The sequence below is a fragment of the Neofelis nebulosa genome, chromosome 7, assembly GCF_028018385.1.
Source record: "Neofelis nebulosa isolate mNeoNeb1 chromosome 7, mNeoNeb1.pri, whole genome shotgun sequence".
NCBI classification, from domain to species: Eukaryota; Metazoa; Chordata; class Mammalia; order Carnivora; family Felidae; genus Neofelis; species Neofelis nebulosa.
This window is the reverse complement of record NC_080788.1, coordinates 41,547,433-41,562,687: the sequence shown is the minus strand read 5'-3', so window position 1 is coordinate 41,562,687 and position 15,255 is coordinate 41,547,433. Positions and strand designations below refer to the sequence as shown.

General features: G+C 53.0%; 2 protein-coding genes and 1 long non-coding RNA gene across 7 annotated transcripts; 1 reads left to right on the top strand and 2 right to left on the bottom strand.

The window, feature by feature from the left end:
* Positions 1 to 1,503: 1,503 nt before the first annotated feature.
* Positions 1,504 to 3,956, bottom strand: LOC131516441 (uncharacterized). The gene is made up of 2 exons (XR_009264076.1): positions 3,814 to 3,956; positions 1,504 to 1,784 (listed from the first exon to the last, which is right to left on the bottom strand). It is a non-coding gene; the product is annotated as an uncharacterized LOC131516441 (long non-coding RNA).
* An 85-nt stretch (positions 3,957 to 4,041) lies between these two features.
* On the top strand, positions 4,042 to 7,277 carry SNX22 (sorting nexin 22). Of its 5 annotated transcripts, none has more exons than XM_058737439.1 (7): positions 4,042 to 4,226; positions 4,612 to 4,695; positions 5,070 to 5,174; positions 5,695 to 5,783; positions 6,099 to 6,281; positions 6,452 to 6,519; positions 6,989 to 7,277. In XM_058737439.1, the coding sequence occupies exons 1-7, from the start codon at positions 4,152 to 4,154 to the stop codon at positions 7,108 to 7,110; spliced, it is 726 nt and encodes a 241-aa protein (XP_058593422.1). In that variant the 5' UTR covers positions 4,042 to 4,151; the 3' UTR covers positions 7,111 to 7,277. The 5 variants fall into 5 exon arrangements, with proteins under 5 accessions (XP_058593422.1, XP_058593423.1, XP_058593424.1 ...); XM_058737440.1 differs by having other exon boundaries at positions 4,044 to 4,226; positions 5,695 to 5,789; positions 6,141 to 6,281; XM_058737442.1 differs by having other exon boundaries at positions 4,047 to 4,226; positions 5,695 to 5,789; positions 6,141 to 6,173.
* A 275-nt stretch (positions 7,278 to 7,552) lies between these two features.
* PPIB (peptidylprolyl isomerase B) lies at positions 7,553 to 13,361 on the bottom strand. Its single transcript, XM_058737444.1, has 5 exons — positions 13,172 to 13,361; positions 12,309 to 12,422; positions 11,057 to 11,150; positions 8,473 to 8,657; positions 7,553 to 7,911 (listed from the first exon to the last, which is right to left on the bottom strand). Exons 1-5 carry the CDS (start codon positions 13,304 to 13,306, stop codon positions 7,789 to 7,791), a joined length of 651 nt encoding a protein of 216 aa, XP_058593427.1. The 5' UTR covers positions 13,307 to 13,361; the 3' UTR covers positions 7,553 to 7,788.
* Positions 13,362 to 15,255: the final 1,894 nt, after the last annotated feature.

The following is a 15,255-nucleotide window of genomic DNA, read 5'->3' as shown; positions in this document are numbered from 1 at the left end:
AACCCGACCACATGGGGCTCAAACTCATGAAGCATGAGATCATGACCTGCACTGAAATCAAGAGGGGGATGCTTAACCGACTGAGCCACCTAGGTGCCCCGGTATTTCACCTTATTTTTTTAAATTTTTTTAATTTTAAAATTTTAAAATTGATAAGATGTACTCATTAAAAAGGCAATCAGTAAGAAGTCAGAGGCTGTTAGGATGAACAGGATAGTTGCTAATTTACACCAAACTCTGCTTCCAGTTGATTCTACCTTTTTTTTGGTTGCACAATATTGACAAGATCAGGAAAATTCTGATCACAGAGTTAGTAGTTAAAATAGTTCGTTTTTTAAGCTAAGCTTGCAATCTCAGGATACTGAAAGAGGAATAGTAAAGTTGTGTTATTTTAAAGTTGAATCAGCAGCAATATATTAGGTTGGACCATATATAATTGCCAACAACCCGCCGTTTTGACTTAGGGCAAATTCTTTTAATTCAGTAAATAATAATAGCTGACATTTATTTACTGTGTGCCAGGCCCATCCACTTTGGAAGCATGATCTTTCAATCCACACACAGCGCTCTGCTCTGCTGATAAGGACCCTGAGCACGGGGAGCTGTCTGAGCTTGCCCGGGTGACCTTAGCCTCTGGGTGACGCCATCCTGGCGACCTTGCTCTGGCAGGGCTAGGTTGTTGGGCCCCCTCGGTCTAGTCTGCCTCCTCCCACCGCTGCCGGCCAGGCCAGGTCGAGTCCGGCAGGAAGAATCCAGCTTCTGTGCCTCGGCGGCGCCCACAAGCCCAGGAGCTGTTTGTCTCTTAAACGGGTTAACCACCTCCTGAGCAGCGTCCAGCCCGCCTAGTGAACGCGGCTTTGCGTGCCTGTGCGGAGGGGCCCCGAGGGCCAGGGCCCAGCCGCCGCGGGAGCTGTGGTCCGTCCCACCTGCCCCGCCCCCACCCAGAGAGGCTCACCAGATGGAGCCCAAGAGGGGACACCTTTGCCCCCAGCCCTTGCTGCCCTTTTGGCCACCATCCTCATCTCCAAGAGCTGGCGTGGGAGTCAAGAGACTGGTGTCTACAACGTGGTCCCCAACCCGGAGCAGCACTGGTACAGGGGAAGTTGTGAAAACCCGCACAGGATGAGGCTCCACGCCAGGCCCAAGCACTCAGGAAACTGGGCTCAGAGCCCTATTTGAGATTTAACAGGATTTGTAGGTGATGATGATGCCTGCGGAGGTTGGAGAACCACCGCTCTATAATCTGATCTGGAAATACTTTGGCCAAGTTGGTGTGTGACCGACCAGTACTTTTAAGCCCCCTTCCCTTAGAAACTTGGAAATTAAAGTCATGTGTTAGAGAGTGATGGAGAAAAGACAGAGGCTTGCACACTAAAACTCATTCTAAAAACAAGTCACTTTGAGGGTCTACACACCTGTCATACAGTGGGTGGGACTCAGCTCAGTGTTCATACACTGAGTGGGCCAGTGCTTACAGCATACAGAAAATAAGTTTTCCTTCGATTATAACAAGTGCTTTGGAGTTTACATTACGTCACGTATTCCCCTTTACAGGAAAATATTCTCCATAGCTTGTTTTATCTCCCCAAAGACATCCCCAAATGTCTGCAAGCCAAGCATCTTGTTTTTCTTCATTTGGATCTTCACTCATGGCCGCAGAACACTGAAGAATCAGGAGCTGCAGGTTTCCTACCAGATGTTTTATAAGTCAGGTGCATCAAATCTCCCTGTATAACTGGTGCTGGGAATCCATTAATTTGAGACGTCTCAGGAACACCTGAAAACTAAGCATATAAACAAGGTGTGTTCAACAATCTGCGATGGAGCGACGACGAGAGGTGTCCGGCTCTGAAGGTGGGCAGAGGATTCCTGTTGTTATTCCTTTAACTCCTCCCTCCCTGCCTCTCTCCCAGGCCTTCCCTCCTCTCCCCAGCCTCTTCCCAACATCTCCTCCCCCCATTCAGTCAGAAAGGCTTTCAACCAACAAATGTTTGAGCGTCTCTTACATTCTTGGTGCCAGGGCAGCAGCCACTGACAAGACACTGGCCTGATGACCCTCAGAGCCTGGGGCAGTGTCGGGAAAACCAGGGAGACCCCCAATAAACAAACAGTAACTACGTATTGGAATCAGTGCAGAGACAGGGTGATATGATAGGGTAAGTGGACAGGAAGGAAGGTCTCTTTGAAGAGGTGAGTTTTAGGCCAAGAGCTGGAAGTTCTAGGCTAAACCCACCAGGTGAGGAGTCACAGCAGGCACAAAGGCCCTAAGGCAGGAAAGAGCAAGTTGTGTTTGAAGAACTGGAAGGTCACTGTGGCTGGGGCCTGGTGGGAAAGGGGAAGGAGAGGAAATGAGATGAGAGGTGGAGGCTGGGCTAGGTCACTTAGAGCTCTGTAGATTGTGGTAGGGAGGGGATGTTTTGTTCAAAGTACAACACGAAAGAAGCCTTCATAAGGTTTGAAGCAGTTGCTTTGATGGTGGTTTGTGCTGCTAGGTAGACAATGGACCTTGTGTGAGAGAGGGAGGCAAGGAAAAGCAGGGAGATCGATTAAGAGATGTAGCAGTTTTCTAGATGGTAGGGCAGTCATTAGGACAGGTGACCGAGAAGCTTAGAGGTCTGAGGTCCTGGGAGAGGACCCCCTGGTCAGTAGACAAGGAGAACAGGGTCTTTGAGTGTGGGGGCTCCAAAGTACAAGGAAATGAAATCTCAGCACTTCTGTTCACAGTGGGTGGTTTCCCTTCCGGGAAGTTTCACCTTCCTGATTCTGGGGCTTTTGTGAGATGGAACTTGGGGGAAGAAAGTGTGGGGCATAATATTGGTGAGACCTGCTTGCCCTCTTTGGGGTCACCCTCTCAGCTTCTCTCTAGGGGCAGAACTGGGTGGGGAGAGATTCTGCTCGAGCTCAGAAGCACCTCGGCACTAGCAGGGGAGGGAGGGAGTCAGTGATCCCCCAACTGCCAGCCTCTACCCCTAAGACAGGTGCTCTGTTTCCTCCTTCCGACCTTGAGGCCTCCAGCCCTCCCTCCCTCCACTGTCTGCTTGGGCCTTTGTTGGGGGAAGTCAGGGGAGTTGAGGACTCTGTTGAATGGGACAGATCTCTTATGGCTGAAGTGTAGGGGGGCTTAGTAGGGGAGCAGAGGCCTTTTCTAGCCCAAGGGGTCAGAGAGTTCTGGATTAAATCCTGCCACATACCCAGGAAGGCCCTGCCCAGAGGGGTGGGCAGTAGCAGCCTAGTGCCATCTCCCACAGTCCCTCTTCCCCATTTATTGCCCTGTACACACACCACCCACCTCTGCCTCTAGGACAAGCCCTCAAGCTGCCAGTTTCTCAGCACCTGCTATGCTGAGGGCTTAACAGGGATCATCTCCATTTCCATACACCCTCCTTAGGCATATTATTCAATTTTGCAGATGAGAACAGGTCTACACAGTTCAGGAAATCCAAACTATCTGACCCTCAAAGCAGAGCTCAGGTCCCTAAACTGCTTCATCCAGGCAAACTGGATCTGAAGAAGGTTGGGGCTGAAAGATGAATGAAATGAATGAATGAATGCATGCATGAATGAATGAAATGAAGGGGCTTGTGGATGGTGGGAGAGGTGGACATCAAAGAGAAATTGGCCCAAGCCCTCCCCAGGTGTGGCCGCGCTCCCAGGGTCCAGGTGAAAGGTGGAGGAAAGGAGATGGGGGGCAGCCTGGTCTAGGGGAAGGGTGTGAGGATCTCAAAGAACATCCTTGATTGGCCCCCAAGGTCGGCGCCTAGGTCTGGGCCCCGCGTCCCTTCCTGCCGAGCGCCCACAGGCTCTAGTCCTTACTAGGCGCTCAATAAAAAGTAGGTGAAATTTTGGCTCGTCTACGGCTGTTAGCGGGCACTCAGAAAACGTTGACAAACGGCTGGCTCTCCGCCGCTGAAGGGTCCCCACCTGCGGCCCACTAGGCTCGAGGGGCGGTATCCGGTCCCACCTACCCCCGCGCTGCCTAATCAGCCCCTCGCAGGACTCGGCGGCGCGAGGGAACGCCCGGGGCGGGGCCAGCTTGGGGCGGGGCCTGCCAGCCCGAGGAGGAGGGGCCGGGCCCGCCGGGGTCCGTGATCTACGCCCGGAGAGTTCGCGCTCCGAGCGTTGCGCTCGGAGGGGCTCGAGTCGTGGCGCGGATGCTGGAAGTTCACATCCCGTCTGTGGGACCTGAGGCCGAGGATCCCAGGCAAAGCCCAGAGAAAGGCCACATGGTGAGCGGGGGGCAATGGATGGGAAGGTACGCGGGGACCCGCCGGACTCCCCCGCGCCGAATGTAGTGGGGACCCCGCGCCTGGGCTGGGGCGTCTGAGCGCGGCAGGTCAGGCCGTCAGAAGACGGCCTGCCGAGGGTCTCGGGCCGCTTGGATGTGCCAGCTCCGTGGACGGCGGTCCAGGTTCACCAGGGACTGCAGGGAACTGAGGGGAGGCTCTGTCCTCCCCCTCTCCTAAACGTGTGAGGAGCGTGGGAGGGTCTCCGGAGAGTGGCGGGGTTCCTAGGCCGCTTGGTGAGGGAGGGTGGGCGTGTTGCGGGCGCGGGTCCTGCTGAGCCCTCCTGCGGGGCCTCACGCGCACCTGGCCGCTCGCCCGCGCCCGCCAGGTGTTCCGAGTGGAAGTATTGTGCCGCGGGCGCAGGCACATCGTGCAGAGGCGCTACAGCGAGTTCCACGCGCTGCACAAGAGGGTGAGGCTCAGCCGCCGACTCACCGACCTCGGCCTGGTTCCTGCCCACCTCCTGGGAGACGAACTGCGGCCCCAGTCTCTGCCACCCCCGTTACCGCCCCAGTCCCTGTCCTGGGCACAGACCTCCCTGCGGGCTGTGGGGTGGGCGCAAAGGGGCAGGGTGCAGCCTGTACTATGGGTGCCAATGTGTGGCCGGCCAGACCTCGGGCGTTTGGGGGAGGAGGGTGCTGGGGCCTCTCTCCACCCTGTCCCAACCATCACTCATTAGGGTCTTGGAGGTGGGGGCGGGGAGGCCTGGGAGAGACTCTTGGCTAGGCCAAAGTGAGCTTGAGGGCTCAATCAGGATGCTTTGGCACCGCGGTAACCTCCTGGCAGATCAAGAAACTGTACAAAGTGCCCGACTTCCCCTCAAAACGCCTGCCCAACTGGAGGACCAGAGGACTGGAGCAGCGGCGGCAGGGCTTGGAGGCCTATATCCAGGTGTGCATGGGGTTCACTCTGCTGCCCCCCAGCCTGCTGGAGCAGAGGTGTGACCCAGAGGGAGAGGTGGAGGGGGGGGGGCACGGAATGAAGGAGACCCACATCTTAAGCATGTTATTTACTACCCCAAGCCTCAATTTTCTCAACAGTAATGGGTCCAAACAGCCCTTTCAGTACTGATAGAAGGGAATAAGGTAACACGGAGGCAGGTGGTTTCAGTTCACTGAAAGCTAGCTCTCTTCCCTCCAGGGTGAGAGCGTGTGCTACCCTCAGTGATGAGGATTTGGGTGGAGACCCCCCTCTTCCCCACACGGTGATGCCAGATTATAGGCCAGGTTGGCTTCCTGGGCATACGACCCATGTAGTTACTCAGGGCCCAGGGCTCAGAAGGGCCCAAACTTGGTTTAATGCTGTGCTCTGGCTTAGTCATTTGGGAAGGCCCCCATCGTTTCCATTTTGCACTGGGCTCTATGTTAAATAGCTGGGTCTGATTATAGGTTTCCTCTGTTCTCCTCCCCAGGGTGTCCTGTACCTGAACCAGGATGTGCCCAAGGAATTACTGGAATTCCTGAGCCTTCGGCACTTCTCCACAGACCCTAAGGCCAGCAACTGGGGGTGAGCACCTCTAGGGGCCATGGCCAGGCAAGAGAGAGGGGCCCTAGTGTGGAGGGGACAGGGGCTCCCTGAAGTAAGAAGCTGAGGCAAGGTTTTGGAGGCAAAGGCCTGATTCTTCCTTGAGATATGGCCTCCCTCATTAGCTTTCTTGCTCTGGGCAGAGGGACTGTTTTCTGGACCGTCTTGGTTTACCCCAGCTACCTCCGGAACTGAGCTTGTTACAAATAGAAGTAGTGGTCCCTTGGGAGGGGTGGTGCTGGGCTTGCGTGTCTCCACCCCTTCCTCACGCGCGCGTGCCTCCCCCCCAACTCCTGGCCTGACAGCCGCTCACAGCGGGTCTCCTCTTTTCAGCGCCTTGGGGGAGTTCCTGCCCAAGAACAGCAGGCAAGTGGAACCCCCCCCCCCCCCCCCCGCCCCCAATTCCCCGCCCGACTCAGGCTGCCCCCTAGTGGCCTTGTGCCTGCTGGTGTCTGGCCTCTCCCAGCAGTCCAGGTATCCCTACTGGTGCCTCCTGAGACCACTTCTCACTCACCTTCCCTTTTTGGGTGCTTGGTGATCTTAATCCCTAGTCTCCACCCGATTAGGAGACCCTGCCCCTGCCTCGCCTCTCCTTCCACTGTTATGACTCTCCTCCCCCACCCCCCCCCCCCCCCCCCCCCCAGCTCTCAGCTCCACCACCGGCCTGTCATCAGCTTCTGCATGGATCCCTACGTTTGCATTCCATCCCCAGGTGAGGGGTGGGGGGATGGGCTCTGACCTATAATCTATATTTAGGGCCTAGGTAGCAGGGTGGGAGTCAGGGGCGAACTTGCCATTTTTCAGCTCAGGACCCCCAGGCAATATCTCCCTCCTAATGCCCTCCTTTGGGGCAACTCCTATCCTGCTGCTCCTATAGCCTGCTTTGTATTCTCCTTCAGGAGGCAGACATGGTGAAATAAACTTGGCTCTCCTGGTCTCCATTCTTCACCTGCTTGGCTTTACCAAGCTCTTGTGAACAGGATGTGAGCCAGGAACGCCAAGGCCCCATTTGCGGTGGCCAACTGTTGTTACCTCTGGGCTTGGTGGGGACTCCTTCTCTTGAGGAGGGGGCTGAGCCTATGGGCGCAGGTGCTCTAGGAGCTGCAGGTCTGAGGCTGGGCCTGCTCTACATCAATTTCTCTGTGGTCTCCTACCCCTTCCTTTTTCCTTCTGTCCCACAGAGCCTCTGTCCAACATGGTGGTGAATGGCGTGCTCCAGGGCCTCTATGGCTTCAGCACCAGCTCAGCTAATGCCCAGTCCGAGGCTCCCTGTCACCCTGCTCCTTTGCCACCGATGCCCTGACCAGCCCAGAGGTCTGCGGGCCACCTGCCAAGACAGGCATGTGCCCCAGTGTATGAGCCCCCTTCTCAGAGGCTGGGTCACCCTTGGCCCGGACCCAGGATTTAACCACCCCAGATGCCAGGGCAGGGACAACAGGGGATAAGGAATAAAGGGAGAAGTCCAATTTAGAGGTAGGCTTTGAAAAGAGACTGGTGTATTTCTTGACCTACCCTAGCAAGGGGCAGGAGACAAGCAAAGGTTGAGGCACAGTAGTGGCAAAGGTTAGAAATGAGGAGTAAAATCTCCTGCTTGAAATTTTGTAGGCAGTGTCTAGACAAAGGGGTCAGACCAGAACCTCAGATGGGGACAGGCACCCCCTGCCCCAAGAGTCCCAGACATGCTGGGACAGAGACTTGAGCAGGTGTTGGAGGCCCAAGAACTCAGCCCACACTGGTTTTAAAAAAAAAAACAACCCACCTTTTTTTTTATTGGTCAGCATGGATAGGAGTTTGTTACAAAACCGGGCCTGGAGGCCTATGGAATGTGAGGTGAGGGGTCCACTCCGTCAGATGCCAGCACTAGGGCCAGTGCAGCATGGAGCCGTGTGGCGGGCCATCTTTACCCACCCACCCCACCCCCTCCCTGGAGGGCAACAGGGCCGCACAGATGGTGGCTCAAAGGGAAGAAGTCCCTGGGTCCCTACTCCTTGGCGATGGCAAAGGGCTTCTCCACCTCGATCTTGCCACAGTCTGCGATTGTCACATCCTTCAGGGGCTTGTCCCGACTGTCTGTCTTGGTGCTCTCCACCTTCCGCACTACCTCCTAGAAAGGAAGGCAGAAGCAGTAAAGCAGAGAGGTCAGGAGGTCCACCTCTCAAGGGAGACAGGCCTCACAATATGGCCAGGGAGGGATGAGATGCCCACATGAATAGCATGCCAAGCTCCAGGCACCAAAATCCTAATAGAAACATAGCCAGGTGACAGGGCAGGGAGAACCCAGAAAATGCAATAGTTTTGATCCCTGAAGTACGAGCCAGGCTGAGCTAAGGGCAAGGAGGAAGAAAAAGGTGGTGGGGGAGTGGGCACCAAGTGGCTTCTCAGGGACATCATGTTAAGCCATGTCCTGTACCAGTCAGGGTGGTGCCTGCACATCACTGGGTGAAATGGAGGCACTTGTGCAGCCTCAACAGGCCTCCTCCAGAGCCTGTGCCTGGAGCTGGAAAAATTGAGAACTTAGGGGCATAGAGTAGTAGGGTAGTTCTTAATTCCCCCCAAGTTTGTAAACATGAACACTGGTGTGAATGTGGGTCCCCTTTTGGGAAAACGATAAAATATATGGTGCTTTCCTGATGAGAGCTGCCCAAGTTTAGCCCCTGAAACTCACCATGCCTTCCAGAACTTTGCCAAACACTACGTGCTTGCCATCTAGCCAGGCTGTCTTAACCGTAGTGATGAAGAACTGGGAGCCGTTGGTATCTTTGCCTGCATTAGCCATGCTCACCCAGCCAGGCCCGTAGTGTTTTAGCTTGAAGTTCTCATCAGGGAAGCGTTCACCATAGATGCTTTTACCTGGGAAGAAAGAGTAGGTCAGGGAGCTGGGTAGGCCCAAACCAAGCAGATCTTTGTGGTGAGGATTCCAGGGACTCGACCTCTGTGCCAGGCCAGGCTCAAATGGATTATAAGGACATAAAAGCTGTGCTCTTCCTACCCTCTGGTCTTGGAGCCAAATCATGCTGACAGACCAAGTGGGGCACGATGCCAGGCCCATTTGGTGAACAGCTCACCTGATCGATTACTTTGAGAATAGACTTTAGTGGCTTTTAAATAAGGCACAGATCAACAGCTACCCTTAGCTATGGCCTGAGAGGTCTGCCATAGGAACTTTGAGGGACTTTGGTGGAGAGAGGTGCTGTGCAGGGGACATGGGAGGGTAAGAGCTCTCCAGAAGAAGAGGACAGCTTTTGTTCGTAATGGCCCAAAAGATACTGAGAGGAGGCGGGAGGGGCTGCCATTTGGGTTCTGGAAAATCAAGAACCTCTTATTAATGAACACAAAATAAAAGCTGCCTGTCGATGTGTGTGGTGTGTCTTTCCGCGAGGGGTCCCAGGCCAGAGGGTAAATGACAAAGGGAGCTGGGCAGACCCCTATGCCATTTCAGAGCTCCTCCCAGGAGAAATCCTGTCTTGTTTTACCCAACACCTTTTTTTTTTTTTTTTTTTAATGTTTATTTTTGAGAGGGAAAGAGAGAATCCCAAGCAGGCTCCATGCGGTTAGCATGCATCTCACAAACCATGAGATCATGACCTGAACCGAAATCAAGAGTCAAAGGCTTAACTGAGCCACCCAGGCGCCCCTACCCAACACCTTTCAGACTCACTTGCCTACAAAACTCCTTTTCCTTCCTCAGTACACCTTATTTTCACCCTGTGGTTCCAGAGGATGGACCCCACTTGGGAAGTGGTTCTGGACAGCTGTTCTTCAGGAGGTATTTCTGACTGTAGTAGGTGGGGAAGTCTGAACCTAAGAGTCACTAGATGCTGACAGGGACATCTCACACCCAGGCTAGGGAGGAACCCTGCCCTCTGCAGTGACTCCTGGCTCGAGTGCTGGCTAAGATCAGAGTCCTCTTTGTAAATCTCGATCAACTGCAGGATTTCCCCACATCTATACTTTGGTCACTTTCCCAACACACATGGACTCCCAAACTCAGATGGAATAGCTCGAATGAAAGTTCAACATACTGTCGTCTTCCCCTCCAGACTTCAGTTACTCTTTTGACACCTTTTCCTTTGCACATTGTCCATATGGTTCCCACCCCCGTTAGCTGTGCATTCTTCCTCTGCACTCCTGCTACCCCCACTGCAGGTACAGCTAATGCTCAGAGCGGTAACGGAGTATGCTGGAGAACCCTTGGGAGCATTTTAAATGTATAAAAACTGCCACCTCACCCTCCCTAAAACTCCCCTGCGACTGGGTCTTCCATTCAAGTCCTCTGTGGAACTTCATGCAGGACAAAGCCCAGGTTGCCAGGTCTGCCCTGGCCTGCCACTCCGGGACCCCAGTGTGGCATGTGCTCTACTTCCATCCCCCGACCCCATTATTCAGCCAAGCTCCTGTGGCATAACATAGCTGGGTTCACCTTAGCCCTGCCTCTTTGTCCAAATTCTCCCCAGCCAGGACCCCAGTTCAAATCTTCCCTCATATTCACAAGGCCACTTCCTGATCAGCTTGGCCAGGAAGTGATTCCTCTGCTTGTTGGCACTTTGAAAATGGCCGGATTGATTTACCATAGGCCGGGCACCTACTACGCAGAACCCCCAACTCATCCCATTCTTTAGCAGTGAAAGCAAGTTGCTGTCCCCCTGATTTTTGCACCCAGCACCTACCATAAAGCCTGTCCCGACAGATATCTGTTGATGGGGTGAGGGGCAGCCTTAGCCTTGAGGGAAGAGTATGCTGGGCACCCAAGTACGGTGAGCCCTCCCATGGGTTAGGTAAGTCCAGGCTATTTGTCTCTCTGTCCTATGTGTACAAGTAATGCAAAGGGGAGATTCAGTTGGCTCTTGCCAAGTGGTCTCTGGTGGGAGGGAGACTGCCAAGGGGAGCAGCTGCTCCCACCCCCGCTGGGGCTTCCAAGGTTGCCCACTCAGGCTTTGCGTGCATGACCCAGAATCACCCACATGGTACACTTTGCTTCCCTTCCCCCCAGGGGGTATTTAGAGAAAAGTCATCAACGCTGCAGGCCTTGATTGCCAGGTCTGTCAGCGGGGTAAGATCCACATGACCCCTCATTTCTCCTCTCGTACTGGGTTCCCTGTACAAAGAAGGCTGCAGCTGGTCTCAATGCAGGTGCCAGTCCTGTCTCTGGACCTGGGTGAAAATGAGGCCTTGTCTACCCAACACAGCCCAGCTCTCCCCTGTGGGAAGCTGCATTAACAGATCCTATAGCCCAGACGACCTGAGGTTACCTCCAGTGCCATCTCCTCGGGTAAAGTCTCCACCCTGGATCATGAAGTCCTTGATCACACGATGGAATTTGCTGTCTTTGTAGCCAAATCCTTTCTAGAAAAGGGAACGAAAAGGTGAGAGGTGGCATGAGGCACAGGCAGATATTAAGTAGGCCCTGCAAGAGCCTAGCCCACAACTCATCATGGAAGAGACACCACTGCTGACCAGATTCATCATTCCATGTGCCACTGAGTGAACAGTTCCCACAGGCGAGGCATGGAACACACAGATCCAGGAGAGGGGCTAAGACTGCACATTCCTGTGCCTTTATATAATTCCCAGACTTTACACAATTCTACTTCACATAATGTTTCCACCTTTCCCCTCTTTTTTTTCCTAATCATAGAAACAGATGCATGAGAACTGATCAAATCACATCAAAAAGTTACCTAATTCAATGGAAAGTTATAATAGGAACTTTTTTCCTTGATAATTTTTTAATTCCAGTATAAAAACATACAATGTTATATTAGTTTCAGGTATACAATATAGTGATTCAACAATTCTATACAGTATTCAGCACCCATTATGGTTAAGTGTACTCTTAATCCCCTTTGCCATTTCACCCGTCCCCCAACCCCAGCCCCTCTGGTAACCACCAGTTTGTTCTCTAGAGTTAAGAGGAATACAAACTTTCTTAAATGGGGCACTCCTGTTTCTTTAAAACCTGGGAAGCTCTGGGCCCTTCACCCTTAAAAGAAAGTTCTGGTTGCTTTTCCTTGACTACTGAAATGTCTTAAAAATAAACAATTTTCTTGGGTGCCTGGGTGGCTCAGTCGGTTAGGTGTCCGACTTCAGCTCAGGTCACGATCTCGCGGTCCGTGAGTTCAAGCCCCGCATCGGGCTCTGGGCTGATGGCTCAGAGCCTGGAGCCTGCTTCCGATTCTGTGTGTGTGTGTCTCTCTCTCTCTGCCCCTCCCCCGTTCATGCTCGCTCTCTGTCCCAAAAATAAATAAACGCTAAAAAAAATTATAAAAAAAAATAATAAATTTTCTCCAAAAAAAAAATCTATTTCTGAATTCAGTTTATAAAACCCACAAGATGCGATAACAGTGGTTCCCAGTACTATGGGTCGGCAGTACTCTGTGAGGGTACTCACAGGAGCAGTACTCCTGGTATAGTTGGGCCAGGCTCTGCACTTCAGTTTCCTGCCAGCCCTACTTGCCAATTTCACTTCATTTGAGTTTGACTACCTCTGCTCTGGTCACTTACCTCTCCCGTGGCTAAGGCCACAAAATTGTCCACTGTTTTTGGAACAGTCTTTCCAAAGAGACCGATGACCACCCGGCCTATATCTTCATCTCCAATTCGCAGGTCGAAATACACCTAAGGGAAGAACACCATTTCAAAGTCAGCCTTTTTAAAGGGGCCTTGTTAGGGAAGGGAGGGGCCAAGAAGCTACCATGAAGGTAGGAGAGAACAGAGCGGTATTCTGAAAACAGTGATTCCGAACCTGATTTTGGTAGTGACAAAAACTCTACCATGAGAATCTAATGAAGACTCCAGACCCTTCTCCTAGAAAATGCGCTCTCCTTAAGATTACAGCGTGCCAAACCACCTTTAGTCTAAATAAATAATGAGCACAGATTCTAGAAATGAACATCAAAAAACCATAAAGAGGCGAGCCTAAGCTTGCCACGCACGTTTAAACTAGATTGTTGTGTTTTGTAATTGGAAGTGGGTAAAATCTGGCCCAAGTAAAGAAAGGATTCTGTTTGGCAGACGTGATCTTTCACCATTTCCCCAGCGCTGGACAGTATTTGCAAAAAGACTGCTCTGAGGCTGACAGTGGCAGCCCCAGCTGGACATGCCCAGCGTCGGCTCCTGAATCACGGCAAGGGCTGGGGTGTTGGGGAGGAGCCGAGCATTCTCCGGTCTCAACGACCAGGACTGCACGGACGCCACGAGGCCACAGCCGAGAACCTAGGGAGAGGCTGAGCCAAAGTTGAGGACGCCTGGGCCTGAGCTCTGGGAGCCTAAATGCCTCGGACACCGCTAACCAGCGGCGCCGAAGCCGGAACCCGGGGGACGGAGGGTGGGCCTTGCCAGGAAGGTTGGGATAGGGGAAGACGGACCTTGACGGTAACTTTGGGCCCCTTCTTCTTCTCGTCGGCCGTGGAAGGACCTGGCAACAGCAGGAAGAAGACGGAGCCCACGATGAGGGCGGCGGCGAAGAGCAACTTCATGTTCCGCTCGGAGAGGCGCAGCATCCACCGGGCGAAGAGAGCGCGGCCCGGGCAGCCGAGGGCCGGAAGAGGTTGGGGACGCGTCAACGTGGGCACCGGCGCCTCCACCGAATGCGGCCGCGGGGGGGAACCGGGGCTCCTACCGGCCTCCTGACAGGAGGCGGGCCCTGTTTCCCCCCTCTAGGTCGGCGCCGTGTAGTAGGTCCCCGTGGGGGGCGGAGCCCGCCTCGCGGACCCTGCTGGCTGAGACGCGGGCTCGTGGGTGGCTGCCACGTTACTGTGGCCTCATTGGCTCCCCCGCAAGCCAACGCCCACCCATGGGGAGAGGATCCCTGAAGACGGCACCGCCCGGCCCTGAAGAGCGCGCGGATTGGGTCTCTGAGGAGGCTACAAGCCCCAGCATGTAGAGCGATGGGTCCCTTGGCCGGCTCTGCCTTTGTGGGAGTGGAAGTCTTTTGGAGGGTCAGTTTATGTTAGAAGTCGGTGGATAGCGGGAGAGAAGGCACTTGTTATTTTCCGAATTGGGCCAGTTAAGCATTAGCCACCATCGGTTTGGGTTTAAATATGGTAGCTTCCCCAAACGCGGGGCATGTTTGTGCTTTCCCAGAACATGACCTTATACTGCTCCTTCTACTTGTCTTGTAAAACTTGCTTCAAACCCCTTTTTGACTTAGTCCATGTCACTATACTACCTGTTCTCTGGTTTTTACCGTGCTTACTGCTGTATGTATGAGTCAGTGCACGCTTTAATATTGTATACTCTGGTTCTTAACTTCCTTTCTTTGCCTATTTTTCCAAGTAACCGTTTTGTGTGCGTGTGAGCAACGGATTGTGTTGCACTGATTTTGTATATAACTCCGCCAACACTGCTGCAGGGCTGTATTCAACAAATTTTGGTTGCAGTAACGTCATACTTAGTACTGAGGTGGCAAATAATACCTATGAGACGGCCTGGGTTCAGGCGCCCCACTCAATGCTGTTTTTTTGTTTTTGTTTTTTAATGTTTATTTTTGATAGAACATGCGTGCGTGTGGCGGGGAGGGGCAGAGAGGAGGCAGAAGATCCTAAGCAGGCTGCTCGCTGTCAGGGCACAAGGCCCGACCCCCAGATCATGACCTGAAGTTGGTCACTTCAGTGATTGAGCCACCCAAGTGCCCTTAAAATCACTTTTCGAGGGGCGCCTGGGTAGCTCGGTCGGTTATGCGTCCGACTTCGGCTCAGGTCATGATCTCACGGTCCGTGGGTTCGAGCCCCGCGTGGGGCTCTGTGCTGACAGCTCAGAGCCTGGAGCCTGTTTCAGATTCTGTGTCTCCCTCTCTCTGTGACCCTCCCCCGTTCATGCTCTGTCTCTCTCTGTCTCAAAAATAAATAAACGTTAAAAAAAAAAAAAATCACTTTTCAAAGCTTAATATAGAAAGTCTTGGTCTTCACAGCCCAAATTCTAGGTAGGCACAGCTCCCTTTCAATTAGTTGAGCCCTGCAATTTGTTGTCTTTATGAGGTGCTGACCCAAGTTTGAGGTAATGCATGGCCACTGGCATTAATTTGTCCTTGCTTACACTGAGGTCACTGCAGTCAGGCTGCAAAGTTTCCACAGTTCTCTCATGTAAACACAAGTGATGTTTGCTGTTTCTAATCCTCATACCTCAATCCGGTAAAGGTTCTCCTAGGTAAAACTGTTGCAATGACAAAGTTGATCTGATCCTCCAAGCATTTTTTTGGTCAGGCCTCTTTCCCCACTCACTGGTCTCATGCCCTCCATAGCCATTGAGAAAAATGTTTACCAAACTATGTTTTTTCAAAGTAGCCTCCACCTGAGGAGCTAATGCTAAAACACATAAAACCTGCCTCCTCCACACCTCCCCCCCCACTTTTGAAAGAAAAAAAAGCTTGATGGATAAAATGCTCTCGGTGTGAAGTTTTTCTCTCATGATGATCTTAAGTGTCTTCTGCTTACTTGCCTACCCAGTGAAA